The sequence below is a fragment of the Peromyscus californicus genome, unplaced genomic scaffold (assembly GCF_007827085.1).
Source record: "Peromyscus californicus insignis strain IS unplaced genomic scaffold, ASM782708v3 Scaffold_10__1_contigs__length_136768540, whole genome shotgun sequence".
Lineage (NCBI taxonomy): Eukaryota > Metazoa > Chordata > Mammalia > Rodentia > Cricetidae > Peromyscus > Peromyscus californicus.
In genome coordinates this window covers 11,881,992-11,895,330 of record NW_026294391.1, presented here as the reverse complement: position 1 = coordinate 11,895,330, position 13,339 = coordinate 11,881,992, and the positions used below count along the sequence as shown (strand labels likewise).

General features: G+C 49.9%; 1 protein-coding gene across 5 annotated transcripts; it reads right to left on the bottom strand.

The window, feature by feature from the left end:
• Positions 1 to 305: 305 nt before the first annotated feature.
• On the bottom strand, positions 306 to 12,789 carry Porcn (porcupine O-acyltransferase). 5 transcript variants are annotated; one of them, XM_052744014.1, is made up of 15 exons: positions 12,633 to 12,786; positions 11,827 to 11,995; positions 10,384 to 10,576; positions 9,951 to 9,994; positions 9,520 to 9,701; positions 9,310 to 9,440; positions 9,177 to 9,194; positions 7,805 to 7,819; positions 7,589 to 7,714; positions 7,330 to 7,430; positions 5,909 to 5,985; positions 5,735 to 5,798; positions 5,553 to 5,638; positions 4,431 to 4,541; positions 306 to 732 (listed from the first exon to the last, which is right to left on the bottom strand). In XM_052744014.1, exons 2-15 carry the CDS (start codon positions 11,960 to 11,962, stop codon positions 631 to 633), a joined length of 1,386 nt encoding a protein of 461 aa, XP_052599974.1. In that variant the 5' UTR covers positions 11,963 to 11,995; positions 12,633 to 12,786; the 3' UTR covers positions 306 to 630. The 5 variants fall into 5 exon arrangements, 4 of the variants coding, with proteins under 4 accessions (XP_052599974.1, XP_052600120.1, XP_052600240.1 ...); XM_052744160.1 differs by lacking the exon at positions 4,431 to 4,541 and having other exon boundaries at positions 12,633 to 12,789; XM_052744280.1 differs by lacking the exon at positions 12,633 to 12,786 and having other exon boundaries at positions 10,384 to 10,505; positions 11,827 to 11,935.
• Positions 12,790 to 13,339: the final 550 nt, after the last annotated feature.

Genomic DNA, 13,339 nt, shown 5'->3' with positions numbered 1-13,339 from the left:
AATAGGCATCAACCTTTCATATGTCTTGCCCTCCCCCCTCTCTGTCCTAATCCGAGCAACCAATCAGAATAGGGACCCCTCAATTCTCTATCACTTATTACCCCCCCCCCCCTTCATCTGTTCCTGATCCACATAAACAGGACCAGGACCCTGCCATCCTGGGCTCATTAGCTGATCATGAACAATTCACCGCAAACAGTTGCCAATCTGCTCCCACTTCCTAACTTTCAGTTTCCAAATCCTTATCAGTAGTGTACCTTCTGTGCTTCCTCCTCTTTCCCTCTGGTCAGTGAAGAACGAGTCTATTGTGTATTTCTACTTTTATTTGACAATAACAAACTGCATATAAAAAGGGAGAAGGCAGGCGGGGAGGCCCTAGATCTGCTCCTCTCTGTTTCCCCAAGTATCCACCACTCCTAGGCCCCAACGAGGACCACCCCCTTCCCGCCTGGTGGTGGGGTGGGGATTGACAGGCATGGAAAGGCTGTGTTTGATGTGTGTTGTGTGTAGGGGTGTTGGGGCTCAAGAATGGAGAGGGGTCAAGGACTTGAGAAAGGGTCTTCCCTCATCACCCGTCAGGAATGGTACCCTAAGGAGGGGTCTTGAAGGGGATTATGAGGGTCATATGCCTCAGCCTATGAGACGGTAGAAGATCCAGCATCCAAAAGTGACCCAGTGACTGGCCCAGCTGAGCTCTGACCACTTGTGGACAGTATATGCCATGCCGTAGCCCTGTAGGAGAGAAAGAGGTCATGGTTCTGAAATTCAAGGAGGACAGATTCTCTCAGAGAAACCCATCCTTTGCCCAGGGATGTTTGGTACTTCCTTGTATCCCTAAGTGACCAGAAGGGTCGAAGTACTTATGAAGGTTAACCAGATAGAGTATTATTATTATTATTATTATTATTATTATTATTATTATTATTATTTAAAAGTCATTTTAAGGGGCTGAGTGTATAGCTTGATGGGAAGGTGTGTGTTTACATGCAGGAGGCCCTGGGTTTTGATTTCCTGCGGCAACAAAAAGTCATTTTAGCCGGGCGGTGGTGGCGCACGCCTTTAATCCCAGCACTCGGGAGGCAGAGCCAGGCGGATCTCTGTGAGTTCGAGGCCAGCCTGGGCTACCAAGTGAGTCCCAGGAAAGACGCAAAGCTACACAGAGAAACCCTGTCTCGAAAAACAACAAAAAAAAGTCATTTTAAAAACAAGATAATGTGCTGGATGTGGTGGGTTATACTTGTCATCTAAGTCGTTTGCAATATGAAACCATTGGAAACCTGAGTGTGTACCAATAAGGGACAAAATAAACCATGTCAAACTCTTGCAATGGAAAAAAAAAGAATGAAGACACTGTGTACTTAAAATCTAGGGGAAGTCAGGGGCGGTGCACACGCCTTTGATCCCAGCACTCAGGAAGCAGAGGCAAGCTGATCTCTGAATTCAAGGTCAGCCTGGTCTACAGAGTGAGTTCCAGGACAGCCAGGACTGTTATACTGAGAAGCCCTGTCTCTGGGGGAAAAACCTGGAGGAAAGAACTTAAAATAAATTGTGTGTATGTTTGATATGCATTGAGCAAGATAGTTAAAAAATGAATTGAAATGATTGCTTGTGCATTTTGCAGTGAATATCCACAATGCTTACTTTTTTGTTTGTTTTTGAGTGCCAAGGATCACATTCCAAGCATTGTACACAAGGGCTCTACCAACTGAGGGCTCTACAGTCCTGGCCCTAAAGTATTTTTTGTTTAGTTGGGTTTTATTTTTTTGAGATGGGGAGGGGGGTCTCTCTACATAGCCCTGGCTGGCCTTGAACTCACTCTGTAGACCAGGCTGGCCTCAGACTCATAGAAATTCACCTGCCTCTGCTTCCTGAGTGCTGGGACTAAAAGCATGTATCACCACACATGTCCCTAAAATGTTTTAAGAAACCTTAAAGAAAGCCTGGCATGGTGGTGCATGCCTTGTAATCTCATGTATTTGGGAGACTGGAGACAGGAGGATCTTTTTTATCTAAAAAGAAACCAAAGTGGGCATGATGGCTGATATATGTAATCTATTTCTTTTCGAGACAGAGTTTCTCTGTGTAGCCCTGGCTGTCCTCCTGGAACTCACTCTGTAGATCAACCAGGCTGGCCTCAAACTCAGAGATCCCCCAGCCTCTACCTCCCAAGTGTTGGGATTAAAGGCATGTGCCACCACTGCCTAGTGACACATGTAATCTTGGCACTTAGGAAGGCTGAGATTTGAGAAACAAGTTTCAAGCCAGCCTGGACGAATACAGAATCCAGGAATGAAACAACAAAACAAAACAGAACCAAATAGACCCAGATTGGTTTTTTCCCCCCTTTGGTTTTTTGAGACAAGGTTTCTCCGTGTAGTTTTGGTTCCTGTCCTGGATCTCGCTCTGTAGACCAGGCTAGCCTCGAACGCACAGAGATCTGCCTGGCTCTGCCTCCTGAGTGCTGGGATTCAAGGCGTGTACCACCACTGCCTGGCTTTTTTTTTTAAGACAAGGTTTCTCTGTGTAACCCTGGCTGGCCTGGAACTCACTATGAGATCGAGACCAGGCTGGCCTTGAACTCACAGTGTCTGCCTCCTGAGTGCTGGAACTAAAGGTGTGCACCACCATACCAGGCTGCAAACCCAAGATTTTCTACACTCAATTTGAATGAAAATTTTAAAATGTTTTTAATTAGGAAAAAAACATGAAAATTTATTTTCAGTTAAGAACTTAAAAATATGGGCTGGAGAGATGGCTCGGCAGTTAGGAACACTGGCTGCTCTTCCAGCACTCAAATGGTAGCTCAGTCTTCTGTAACTGCAGTCCCATGGGATCTGATGCTTTCTTCTGGTATAGATACATGCAGACAAAATACCCATACACATAAAATACATAATTAAATAAATATTAAAAAAGTAATTTAAAAAATAGTTCAAGGCTAGCTTGGTCTACAGAGCAAGTTCTAGGACAGCCAGGGTTACACAGAGAAACCCTGTTTTGAAAACAACAACAAAAGAATTTAAAAATCTAACTACTAGAGAGGCTAAGACAGGATGTGGAGTTTGAAACTAGTCTTGGGAACAGAGACATCCTATCTCAAAAGAAAGAAAAAAAGTGAGAAAAGGTAAAACTTAACTAAAGGAAAAGCAAAATTTAGATTCTTCAAAAACCATATGAATTAAATTTCAAATTGTTCTCAATTGTAAAATGAATATACCTGGAATTTGTATACTTGACACAAATAAAAACAGCATAGAGCTGGGTGTGGTGGCACATACCTTTAATTCCAGCACTCAGGAGGCAGAGGCAGGTGGATCTCTGTGAGTTCAATGCCAGCCTGATCTATATAGGGAGTTCCAGGACAGCCAGAGCTATGTAGAGACCCTGGCTCCAAAAAAAAGTATAGACATTTTAAGGTGAATTTTTTTAAAGTAGGGTCTCAATTATGTTGTCCAGGTGGCAACATTCCTGGACTCACATGATATTCCTGCCTCAGCGTCCCAAGTAGCTGGCACCTGTAGGTGTGCATCATCATTCCAAGGAATATGAGTTTTAAAGCAGAATCCAGTGCTAGGGCTGTAGCTCAATTGATAGCATGCAGGAAGCCCTGGACTCCATCCCCAGCATAAACTGGGCCTGAAGGTGCGTACATATGTATAATCTAGCACACAGGAGGTGGTGCAGGATGATTCGAAGTTCAAAGTTGTCTTTGGCTAATAATGAACTTGAGGCTAGCCTGGGCTACATGAGTGTCTCTGTCTCTGTCTCTCCTGGGCTACATGAGTCTCTCTCTCCACCAACTGCTCCCCCTCTGTCTCTATCTCTCACATACACACAACGCACACAACACACACACACACACACACACACACACACACACACACACACACACACACACACACACACACACAGAAGCATGCACACCCCTGGGGCTGGGTTGTGTAACATAGTAGAGTGCTTACACGTCTTGCATCAAGCCCTTAGTTTGATCTCTAGCAGCCCATAAAACAGGGTGTGGTGGTGCATGCCTGTAATCCCAGCCCTTAGGAGGTAAACAGTGAGTTTGAGGCCAGCCTAAAATACACAAAACCATGTTGCAAACAAAGCTACAAACAAAAATAAAACTTGGGGCTAGGAGGTGTATATAACATGAGGGAGGACCTGGGTTCAGTTCCTAACAGTTAAAAAAAAAAAAAAAAAAGAGAAAAGCCTGGATTTTGTATTCTATCTCAAAAGAATGAATTTTAGAGGGTAAATAAGTAAATATTGCAGTTTACTCAAAGAAAAGAGGCAGCAGTGTGACTAAATTTGAGGGACAATGGGAAAGATGGAGCAAGGCATTTGTACAAGCTAAAACACTTGGCCTTGGTCTTCAGTGTTGTCCCAACTACCATCCCTGGCCCACCTCCCGGCCCAGGGCCCCGCCTCACCTGCTCCTCTGTGGTGTCGTCCACATCGACATCAAACAGGGAGCCCAGGTAGGCCAGGTGGAAGATAGCCAGGGCCCCAAAGAGCAAGTTTAAGGCTCGTACCCCCAGGCCCTGTGGGGGACAGATGAATATATTTGGCAGCTGGACCTGCCCACTGTCCCCCACCACCACCTGTGCAGGGAAGCCCAGGGGGGACACGAGGCACTATGGGTCCCGGGAATGAGGATGCCCAGGGTACCCCGAGATAGGAAAGAGATGGTTCAAGGAGCCTCTTATGGGAGCTCAGAGGTATCCAAGGACGAGAGTGTTGGTAACCACGAGGGCGTCCAGGTTGGGGGAGATGCGAGCGTTCAGGCAGAGGAGCAAGAATGATGGGGCTTTGAGCCAGGGGTTATGGTGATGAGCATCGTTGCCGGGTGGGAGACAAATATGAGGTTGTCTGCATTTCTTATGGCAAACAGAATGAAAACAACAACAAAACCGAAACAAATGCCGCCCTGACCTAGAGGGCCCGTCTTTCCCTCTCCCCAGCACTCTCTGCTCAAGCCACACTGGCCTCCTCACGGTTGCTCCAAGATTCCCATGTTGGCATGGGACTTTACACTGAGTATCCCCTTTTCCTGAGATGCTCCCCTCCCTTACCTCCTTTACTTAAAGAACTCACAAGTTGCCTCACCCATGGAGGCTTTCCTGATCTTCCCGATAAAAAGGGAAACCACCACCGCCATAATTCCCATCCCCTTTCCCTTGTGCTAAGCGCTACTCACAACCTGACAAACTAGTATTAGCCTTAACTGACTTTACTGTCTCCCCACTTAAAATCTTTGTCCCACGGGGCCAGGACTTTGGCCTGCTTTGTTCACCACTTTGTCTCCAGCACCTAGAACCAGCAGGTGCTCAATAAATGTTCAGTGGGGGAACGAATGCCAGGTGTGTATACAGCAGGTGCTCAATAAATGCCTGTTAGAGAAACAGATGCCAGTGAATAGAGGCGAGGTTTTAGGGATGGCTCAGGCACCAGAAGAGGAGGCTGGGCACCCGGAGACAGATACAAGATGGAGACAGAAGTGACATTTTGGAAGGGCAGTGTTGAGGACAAGGTTACCCATGATGAACTCTCACCAAGCGATGCCGATGTGAACAGTCTGGCAGGCATCGCTTCGACAAGATGCAGGCACTGAGGATTTGAGCCAGGCGCTTTCGGAGGACTGGACAAGGTGGAATGGTAGGCAGCGAGGTTAGCCTTCGGGAACATTAGCCTCCCATGGACCGTCCGCCTGTCCTGTACGGGGCTCTGCACTCACCGTGTTCCACATATGTGATAAATGCCAGGGACAGCAGTACAGCAGCCAGATGGAAACTGAAGCCCTGGAGACCCGTGGAAGGGGACAGTGAGAGTGAAAAGGAGGCTCTGATTACCACCCCCCACCCCACCCCCACCCCCGCAGCTTCCCTCAATCCAGGTCTGTCTTGCTCACATGCAGGAGGGCACTGGCAGCATAGGTGACCAGCACGGCTGAGAAGGTCCCCAGGCGGAGAGCATTCTTGAAAACATCTGCAGGTAAGAGAGATACAGGTCCAGATTGCCAGGAACTTCCACCAGCCCTACCAGGGAGTGACAGGTACGATGATAACCATAATCTGTTGGGGCCCCCGGGATAAAGTCTTTCTGATGTCCTCAACTGTCACAAGTCTGAAAAGTAACTGCCAGTCTTCTTTCCATCCTGCGTCAGCCAGGCTTCCAAGGCTAGTCAGTGCCAACCCTCCATCCCTGCAGGGCCTTAGGGGAAAATTCTACCTTCCCAACACACCCACACTCTTAGCAAATCCCATCAGTTCTTTCTTCAGAATATGCCAGAATCCCACCTCTCCCCATGTGCTCTGTTGCCACCACTGTTGCTGATCTGAGCGGCTACAGTGGCCCCTCACTGCTATCATCCTCCTTCCCCCCACTTTCCTTCATCTAGCCCAAGGGATCCAGCTACAACCCAAATGACTCTCCTCTGATCCCAGCCCTGCCCAGAGAGACTGTCTCTCAGAGAAAAAGCCAAAGGCTTCTCAACGGTCCAGGAGCCTCTTGAAGATCTCTCTGATCGCATGTCCTACCACTACCCCACCTTGCTCACTCTGAGACTGCCCAATGACCTTTGTTCTTCCAGTTCTGGGGATGCAGCTCAGAGGCTTGCACATGTCCTGCCGTGGAGTCATATTTCCATTCCTCCAGCAACTTTCTTGCTGTTTCTCATACACACCAGGCAACTCCCACCCCAGGGCCTTTGCACCTGCTGTTCCCTCCATCTGTCACATTCCTCCTCCCCCACATATCTGCAGTCCTTGCTCCTTCACTTTCCTTAGATCTTTGCTAAAGTGTCAGTGAAACCTGCCCTGGATAAATTACTTAAAATTTCCAGACCACTCCCTATTCCTTCCTGTTTCAACATCATTATTACTATTTACTCAGGCATTTAACACTACTTGACTTACTGCATATTTTTTCCTAATTATCCACCCTCCAAACTGCCAGCTTTACCAGATTAGCAAGTGTCTTTGTGTGTGTGTGTTGTTCCTAATATACCTTGTTTTTGAGACAGGATCTCATGTACCCAAGGTTGACCTAAAACAGCTCTATGTAGCTGAGGATGACCTTGAACTTCCAATCCTCCAGCCTCCTGGGATTACAGGCAGGTACCACACACCCAGTTTTTATGTGGTGCTGGAGATCAAAACCTTGGGCTTCATGAATGCTAGGCAAAGCCGTCTACAAACTGGGGTACACTAACAGCCCCTGCTGTATCTTCAGTGCCCATCACACAGTAGTTGCTCAGTAAATGTTTGCTGTACAAATGTATGAAAGGGTCTGGGCTACCAACTTTCCTGGAGTGGTGACTTGGTGACTCACAGTTATTTAACCAATAAGACATGGGCAGGTTCCAGCTTGTGACAACTTCCACCATGGACCGGGGCAGCTCCACATTCAATGGTCTAGAGACTGTCAGGTCCCTGTGGGCAAAACAGACGTTCTATTACAGTTGGTATGTCAAGCTATCTGGTTGCTATGCTTTTGTCTTGACTGGTCCCTTCCCAGGAGCACCTCCCACCACCCTACACTTCCGCCAGGCAGCACCCTGTGGGAGAAGGGGCCCCAAAGCCCTCCCCACCATTCCAGGTGGTCCTTCTCCTCCGTGAAGCCAGCCCCGGCCAATGTGGCTGTGGCCTCAGACAGAAAGCCCACAAAATAGTTGCTGAAGTGGAAGGAGACAGCACTCTCGTAGGCTCGTAGCCACCTGTGAGGGCCAGGAAGAGAGGGATTACATCCAGGTCCCGACACGACACCCCCCCCTCGATGTTTCAGCTTCCCGGCTTTGTGGACTCACCTTACCATGGTGCCCCTAGGGCCCCCAGGGGTCAGGAATGCAGCAGAGAAGAGAGAAAAGAGAGTCAGAGAGGCCCTGGAAGTTGGCCTGAGTTCTTCATAGATAAGACAGAAACATGGTAGCAAAAGAGGCAGACTCTGATGGTCACACACATACATGGTCAGGTGATTGATTGATTTCACGTGGCTCAAATGAATGCATGACATGGCCCTGAACACTAAAATGGCCACACAGCCAGGCAAAAATGTTCTCAGCCTCTCCGCTCTCTAACCAGATTTAGTCACCTTATAAGACAATAAAATAAAACCTTAGTGAGACACAGAGACAGTTCAACGCCCGCTATGCACACATACACTGTCAATTTCACAGACAATGTCAAACGCAGAATAGTGTCCTGCATTTCAAAACACATAGGTACTTCAGTTAGGCCTGGGCTTTGTGTTCGGCTGTTAAACTCAGGGACACTGGTCAAGTGACTTCACTTTTTTGAGACTTTCTCACTCTCTCTCTCTCTCTCTTTTTTTTTTTTTTTCTTCAAGACAGGGTTTCTCCGTGTAGTTTTGGAGCCTGTCCTGGATCTTGCTGTGTAGCCCAGGCTGGCCTCGAACTCACAGAGATCCGCCAGCCTCTGCCTCCCGAGTGCTGGGACTAAAGGTGTGCGCCACCACGCCCGGCCACTCTTTGGAGTCTCATTCAGGATCAGACATAACCAGGAGCCACTGAGTAAGGGTAGCGAGTCACACAATCAAAAGGCTAGCAAGCAGCCAGATAGCGTCCTGGCGAAACAGGCTCACAGCTTGTCATAATCCTTTAGGCAGATGGCACCAAGCAGTCTGAGAGGGCAGACAAGCTGGTAGGGTCAATGGCAAGCATGCACGCTGCATACGGGACAGGCAGACCAGAGTTACAGATAAGCCAGAATCACCGACCCAGGTTTCCCCTAGCCAGTGACAGCCACACAAGCCCACCACTGACAATGCACAGCCGGCCGGCCAGTCAGGATTCTCAGTTCCACACTCATGGAGTCAGTGGCCACAGGCAAACAAGTCAACTCTGTTATCTGGAGTCACAGACAGTTCAGAGTCTGTGACTAATACAGATAATACACACTTGCCACTTTCCATTACAGTCACATAACTTGTTTCTATTGGTACAACAGAAGGACATCCAGACACAGGAGTGTTGGAGTGTCAGCCATACACGGAGTCACTGAGCCAATCTTGGTCACACAGACATCCACAGACAGACACTTGGTCTCTGTGCAGTAATGGGGTAGATGGTCAGTCAGATTCAGATGTCTGGCACCAAATGGTCCAAGGCTCTGGCCCAGCCCTGGTCATCCCACTTGCCCTCAGCATCTGCCCTCATTTACCTGGCTTTGCGTTTCTTGCTGTAGTAACAGAAGACAGACAGAAGCATTAAGAGACAGGCTCAGAATTGGGAAGACCCCAGGCTCCTCCCCAACCTCCTCACTGCTACACAGGGGCCTTGAAGGCTGTGCTCACTTGCGAAGGAGTCGATCACCGTCGAGGGGGATGAAGTAAGGGAAGAGGTAGGGGCCCACACAAGTGGACAGTACAAGGCACAGCAGGGCCAGCGCCAGGCTCCGGGCCACCTTCTTCAGCCATCGGCGGCTCTGTGGGATCAAGGATCCATGAACACTGCCCCATGACGGCTCCCACAGTCCCTGCCCACCTGGTCACCCAGGAGCTCACCAGTGGGCGGCCTTGGACAGCCTGTAGGTAGCTGTGGAAGGATATCCAGGGCCCAAAGACGATGGTGCCCACAAAGTAGAGGTAGCCCATGAACTCCACAGGTGAGGGCACTGCACCCACCTCGCCCCGGTCCAGGTCGAAGCCCAGAGACACCGCCTTCATGGCCACGATCATCTGGGCCCCTATGTATGGGGCCCATGGTCAAGTGTATGGACAAGAAAGCATGTCACAATGAAAGATAAGGTGTACCAGGTGTGAGTTGACAGGAAAGGGAGACACAATGAGACGTAGAAAGAGATACAGAGACACAGATGCCAGGGGGGAGGGAGACCTGCGCTGCATGTGCTTTATGAAGGGGAAAGTCAGGGAGGAAAGAATCAGGGCGGGGACTCTGAGGAGACGAGGAGGGGAAGGGGAGCAGAGCTACCCACCTCGCATCTTGTGCCATGTCACGGTGTCCACCATGTGCATCTCACTGAGGGAAAAAAAGGTGATGGTCTTGGCCCTATGCCTCCTCGGGCTTTGGACACTACAGAGGGGGCATCAAGGTATTGAATGAAGGGGTTCTGCCTTCCTGACCCATATCACACACTAAGGAAAAAAATCCCCAGGCCTCCCTCCTCCAGGGGAAGCCCCTGATCAACCCGTCCTGTACAGCCGCATGAAAGGACAAGTGTTCAGCTCTCCTTCTTCAGGACCACTCGTCACTCTCTCCCTTTGGTATCTCTCTGTAGATTGATGCTCCCTGCCGCCTCTCTTTCTCCTTAGAATCCCATGCCATCCTATCTTAGACCACTTCATCAAGACCTTGGGGGACCCGCCTGCCTTCCGGGTGAGGGTGAGGATGCGGATGCACACCCATACCCCATGAGCAGGTAGATGAGGATGGTGATGGAGAGGAAGACGCCTCGGTGGCAGGAGTGTCGGCAGAGGAACAGCACGAGGTAGCACAGGAGACTCAGCAGCACGACCCAAACCATGTGCAGCTGGAAGAAGTGGTAGAGGCTGAAGAAGCCACCTGCCACGGTGCTTGCATGCTTCAGGTAAGACGGTAACCCTTAGGGTGAGAGGGAGAGAGAAACAGAGACGGGGGGGGGGGGAAAACAAGACGCCAGAGGTTGGTGGGCTGGCAGGAAAGGAAGGAGGACTCGGGCAATAGGACCCAGCCTGGGCAAAGACCTAGAATGGTACTGGAGAGCTAGCAAGTACTGGAGAGCTAGCAAGTAAGGCAAGGTCTGGATTTAAAAAGGAACATCTACTAAGGACATTTCAGAGACCCTGAAAGAGAAACTCAATTTATGTTGGACAGTATTGCATCCAGATTGAAATTTTGCAGGGGCGGGGATGATGGTTGAAGCTACAGCTGGGGCGGGGGGGGGGGGGGGGGGGGGGGGGGGGGAGGGGCCGGGGGGCCGGGGTGTGTTTTTGTTCTCAGGGACCATATACTGAAGGACTTGGGGTGAAATGTCATGCTACCATCAGGTCACTGAAATGATTCAGGAAGATGACAGCTGGGTGGACAGGTAGGAAGATAGAGCAAGCTGTTGTAGCAAAATATGAACTCTGGAGAACCTGCTGATTGATGTGTGTGTGTGTGTGTGTGTGTGTGTGTGTGTGTGTGTGTGTGTTACTATTCTTTCAACTTGTCAGTAGCTTTGATATGTACCCAAATAATAAAACTGGAAAAAAAGGAAAACAGCCACTTAAGATGAAAAGGAAAAACAATGAGGAGAACCTGTGGTTTTCAGAAATCTCTGTACCCTAGAGGAATCCCGGGGATTTGGAACTTTCTCATTTGGATATTGACTTGCTATGATTGTGGAAACTATAGCATGTAAGAACCCAGAAATTTCATCATGTCCTGATTATAGAAATTCATAGTGTCAACATTTTGGAAGCCCAGCATGTGAAAATTTCAACTTGGCAAGCTCTTCAAACCTTGTAACTATGATACTTTGGGATCTGATACTTGTAACATCAGCATTCCAACATCTGATTGATAACCTTAGAATATAGACAGTTGAGGCTCCCACAATCCCAGCGTGAGGAATGCTGAAGGTCATGTTTTGGTTTCACAGGATGTGGCTTGGCACAGTGTGGCTTGAGGTGGCTGTACATAAAGGATGTGTTGTGGTGGAATGGCACTTAGCGTAATGGGATGTGGTGGGGCCGGACCTGTGGGGGTCTGGTTTGGCATGGCAGAATGTGCCATGTTAGGATGTGGCAGGGTAAGATATAGCTTAGTATCCATGAATGTGGCAGATAAGATAAAATCTGATGTGGTGGAACAGCGTGGCAGGCACTTACCCAGCCTCCAAAGGAGGCGGCAGGCGAAGCAGATGGTAAGGAGCAGCCAGATCTGGTCAAGGCCCTGTTGGACAGTAGGCAGGAGACAGCCCTGCAGTAGCTGCTGGAAAAATTCCTGGCGGCTGAAGGTGGCCATTGTGGACCCACACAAATGGATGGACAGATGGATCTGCCAAAGGGAGGACACAGAAGGAGTAAGATGTCCGTGGGGCTGCTCACAATCCAGGTTTGGAGTTGAGCACTCAGGACTTCAGCTTGGGGCTGCCAAACCCCCAGCGTGATATTGGAAGGCTTGGGGGAGGGTGTGAATCAGGTACATCAGGCTGAGCCCCCAACTGTGCTATCAGTGGGTGTTGGGGATGCACTGTGACCCGCAGGGGATGAAGGACCTGTGTATCTTGAACGCTGTGAACAGTCCGGTCCATTGATGATAGAATGGTATGAATTCTAGACCTATATATCAAATGGGTCAGAAGACGTGGGCTCCTTGGTTTCCAAGGTAGTCACTCAGTGTGGAGAGCAGAAAGGGGGGAGTCTGTGACACTTAGGGGCCGTGTGCATCTCTCCTTGTATGGATGTATCCTCCGTGAGCTTCATCTCACCCCACTCAGCGAAAAGCCGCCAACAAAGCCCTGACCTGGTCGAGGGACTGCAGGAAAGTGCAAGTGTTGCAGGGGACATAGCAGGGGGTAGTCCTATAGGTGATGCGGACGAGGTCCCAGGACAGGAGGTACAGATCCGCGCCCCGGAGGCCAGCTTAAGGATGGGAACATGGGAGCCGCGCGCGCACACTACTGGAGACCTACCTGGCAGAAAGGAAGCCGTGGTCCTGGGGGCCGGGGACGCGCAATGCTGCCACCGTCGCCACCTCCTCCGGGCAGCCTCCCCCGCAGGCCGCAAGGCCGGGACCAGCAGTGGCTCCCAGGGCGGCGCAGCGGAGCGGGCCCTTTAAATCCCGGGGCGGGCCAGCGGCTGAGTTCCTCCAATCGGAGAGCGGGAGCGGGGCGGGGACCGGGAGGAGTGAGCCAGAGCATCGCGAGGAGGAGCCCCAGGGTTGAGGGGCGCGGGGCGCTGGAGCACGTCGGCGCACGGAGGGTTCGCGGGTGCCCTTTTCAGGCCAATGGCCATTTCAGCTCTGGAACGTTCAAGACGTTCCAGACGCAAGAATTTCTCAATTTCCAAGAAAACGCTTCCTAATGACTATTCTGTAATCCTTGAGAACCAAGATGGAAAAGATAAGGCAAGGGAAGAGGCTAGCCCTTTCTCGGCCAAAAAGCTCACCCCTGCAGTTCCTCTAGTCTAAATACTAGTGTGACCCTAGTTACAGTTGAAAAATTAGGCCGAGGTTCCTTTTTTCCTCTCTCTTAAGGGATCTGAAAGAATTCCCAGTCTTCCTTAGCCTCAGGGACCAGCCAGGAGCTTTTGTAGGTAATGACTGTGTCACCTCGGAGCACTCACTAGATGCCTTATCGACCCCCTAAGGGCTAGCTGTGGGCATTTGGTTTATCATTAA